Source organism: Equus quagga, chromosome 3 (genome assembly GCF_021613505.1).
Source record: "Equus quagga isolate Etosha38 chromosome 3, UCLA_HA_Equagga_1.0, whole genome shotgun sequence".
NCBI classification, from domain to species: domain Eukaryota; kingdom Metazoa; phylum Chordata; class Mammalia; order Perissodactyla; family Equidae; genus Equus; species Equus quagga.
This window is the reverse complement of record NC_060269.1, coordinates 96147941-96150806: the sequence shown is the minus strand read 5'-3', so window position 1 is coordinate 96150806 and position 2866 is coordinate 96147941. Positions and strand designations below refer to the sequence as shown.

Genomic DNA, 2866 nt, shown 5'->3' with positions numbered 1-2866 from the left:
AAAGCAGTTTAATTGGTAGGTGAAGAATCCACAGGAAGGCTAAGAATCAGGCTTGGAAAATGGATGAAAACCTAAGGGAACCAGGTATCAGGAAAGACTAGCCGAAGTCGTGCTACAGGAGCACGTGTAAGGAAGCCATTACTGTAAGACTTACACTGCAGCTACTGCTGCTTTAAATAATTTTCTTACGGATAGTATCTTTGTGGTGCTAGCTGGAGTTCAAAGTGTGTAGGGTAAGAGTGGTCTGGCTGAGACCTTGTTCTGGCTGCCAGGGAAGATCTTCCTTTTGCTTCTCCGTTTTGGCTCCTACTAAGACTCACATAATAAGGGATTTGTCCCAAGTAAGAAGGGGATTTGAACCTAGGAAGACCCCTTAAAGAAAAGACAGCTGTCTTTCACAGCTACCCGTTAAAATACATTTCTAAACAATTCTGTGTGATGACAGGTAGCTATATGCTTCTTGAAATACAAGGTAAAATTGCTAAAGGCATCTCAGATTTCTGGAAAACGTATAATGGTTTCTGTTTTAAGAAGAGTTGTGGTAATTTATTAGAGGAAAATTATTTTGATTCTTTTCAAAGTAAAAGTATTTTAGATATCCCTAAATTTTATAGTATAGGCCTGACTGAAAAAAGAGAGTATATGTTTTTCTAAGAAATCATAGAAAGTAAAGGTGATTGCCAGATTGCATATATATTTATTTTTCAACATTTTTCTTTGATAGACAAAAACATTTTATATTTAAAATGTGTCCAAAATAGTCTTGTAACTTATAAGAATAGATAAAACCATAGTGCACAATAAACATACATATCCTAATTGCTTCAAAACATCTCAAAGAAAAAAAAAGTTGTTTAAAAAATCAAATTAAGACCAGAGCTACTAATTCACTTATGAAATATTTACACTCTTACCAGTTTCCCTTAACTTATGATTTTTTTCATAGAACATTTCATGAATGACAGCCTTTTTATAAAAAAAAAGGAAGAATTTTTTTCCTAGGTATGTATGGGCTATGTGATTTTTGGGAAAAGAAATGTGTATTTACATTAAAAATTATTTGAGGAATGTTTATTACACACATGGATGCTTTTGACTCACAAGGTCTTGAATCCAGTAATAATGTCAATGTCTCCGTTGTAACTGCAGATTGTAATATGGAATATAGATCAAGTACAGACAGATAACTTCTAAAGACAGAAATGTTTTATAATCACAGCAGAATAATTATAAGCATCAAATGTCCTAGAAGGTTCCCTAACCTAGAATGGCATAAATGTACATTGCAACAGGCCGGAGAAAGTCAGTTTCCATTTGCAGAGCTCTTATTTCAGTAGTCACAGTTAAACTTGTTCTAGATTTTCAGATTCTCTTTTCCCGGACTTCATACAATTTGATATTTTAAGAAATTCCTTCTTTCAGCTTTCTGTAACGAGAAAATGAGAGTTTTATAAACTTGGGCTGTTCTTGTTTCTCAATGGTTAAGAGTTGAAATGTTGAAAACATACAGCAGAAAAGAGAGGCTAATTATAACCAGAGACCCCTTATCAAAACTCTTCACACAGGATCATGGCAGAATCTTTCTACAGTTGTCTAGTTTATTTTTTCAAAAGATCTGTCTTGGATAAAACACTATAAAATGGAAGTAGTCTGGTAACCTACCTTGATTATAGCGTTTGCTTGCTTCGATTTGGGATTTAGGCATCTTTGTCCTTTATGTGCTTTCAGGGTAATACTGTTAAAGGAAGATCCAGAACAGTCTTAAATTTTGGATGGAAAAACATAAGCAAAAAACCCCCTAAAAGCCTCCACCATTGTTACGTTCAGAGAATTCATTACTTACATCAATTCTATTTTGTCACAGTTGTTACTTGGGTAAATTATGGAGACTTTCTCAATATCTGCCACTTTCACTGCTTTTACTCCAGGGCCTATGCAAAGACAACGCCCTCCTTTGAACATGGGGAAACCTAGAACAGATTATAGCATCAGTTACTAATGCATCTAATTGCAACAGATGGCTGTGGTTTATAATCCTGGTGAAGAATGTGAGCTGAGTTTTCATCAAGGGTAAAGATAGTAATTTGTCAAACAGCGCTTGACGCTGCTGTTACTGGGAAAGGAGCTTAAAGTAAGGTGATGATTTTCTCTTAAATTTTGCAAGCAAACCATTAAAGAATAAAAGGAAGCATGAAAGAAATTTATTGGAGATCAAGCTTATTTGCCTCATGCCTCTTGAGCTTATTTGCTCAGAAGTTTTTCCAGGAAGCTAACAATATTATCTCATATAAAATTTTGTTAACAGACATTTAAAACTATTGCTAAAAGGCTCTTGCCAAATCAAAAATTCCATTAAGTTTATCATCTCTAGTTTCAGTAATCATATCTAGTGCCTTAAACATTTCCATTTCCAACATTCTCTGCCAAAGCTGTAATTACTTCTAATGTGTGAGGTTAAATAAAAATTTATTATATCTTTCAGGATAAAAGTACAAGAAAAGACATTTGAAGCATTAGAAAAGAAATTTGTAGGCTGAGAAGTAAAAAGTACCATATACCTTGAACAATCATAGCACAGAATATCACAGCCAAGACTGTAGACATGCCCTTCACACACATGTTTGTTGCTGCTGTTGCTGGTACTTCAGTGTTGATCCTCTTCTTGGAGGGAGTAGAAATGCTGAACCTGGAAGTAAATTCTTAATCAGTATATATGGGGCATTATATATACCAACAGTCCTCTTAAGGCAACAGGAATTTCCCTCCTTGAGTCATGCTCCTTTCTTGTTTCCAAGAGTTTCTATTTTGTTCTCATCTAAATATCACTGTCTCTTCCTATTTGTTACAGTGTTGAAAGTAAAAGGAA

General features: G+C 34.5%; 1 protein-coding gene across 1 annotated transcript; it reads right to left on the bottom strand.

Annotated features, from left to right (window-relative positions):
- Nucleotides 1-788: 788 nt before the first annotated feature.
- Nucleotides 789-2662, bottom strand: CXCL11 (C-X-C motif chemokine ligand 11). Its single transcript, XM_046657589.1, has 4 exons — nt 2559-2662; nt 1844-1970; nt 1663-1735; nt 789-1426 (listed from the first exon to the last, which is right to left on the bottom strand). The coding sequence occupies exons 1-4, from the start codon at nt 2617-2619 to the stop codon at nt 1385-1387; spliced, it is 303 nt and encodes a 100-aa protein (XP_046513545.1). The 5' UTR covers nt 2620-2662; the 3' UTR covers nt 789-1384.
- Nucleotides 2663-2866: the final 204 nt, after the last annotated feature.

Excerpts from the sequence above, each read along its gene's own strand:
- CXCL11 (XM_046657589.1), bottom strand. The coding sequence starts at position 2,619 with ATGTGTGTGAAGGGCATGTCTACAGTCTTGGCTGTGATATTCTGTGCT. Across the intron at positions 1,971-2,558 it reads CTGTGCTATGATTGTTCAAG|GTTTCCCCATGTTCAAAGGA; the intron begins GTATATGGTACT and ends AATCTGTTCTAG. Across the intron at positions 1,736-1,843 it reads TGTGACAAAATAGAATTGAT|TATTACCCTGAAAGCACATA; the intron begins GTAAGTAATGAA and ends TTCCTTTAACAG.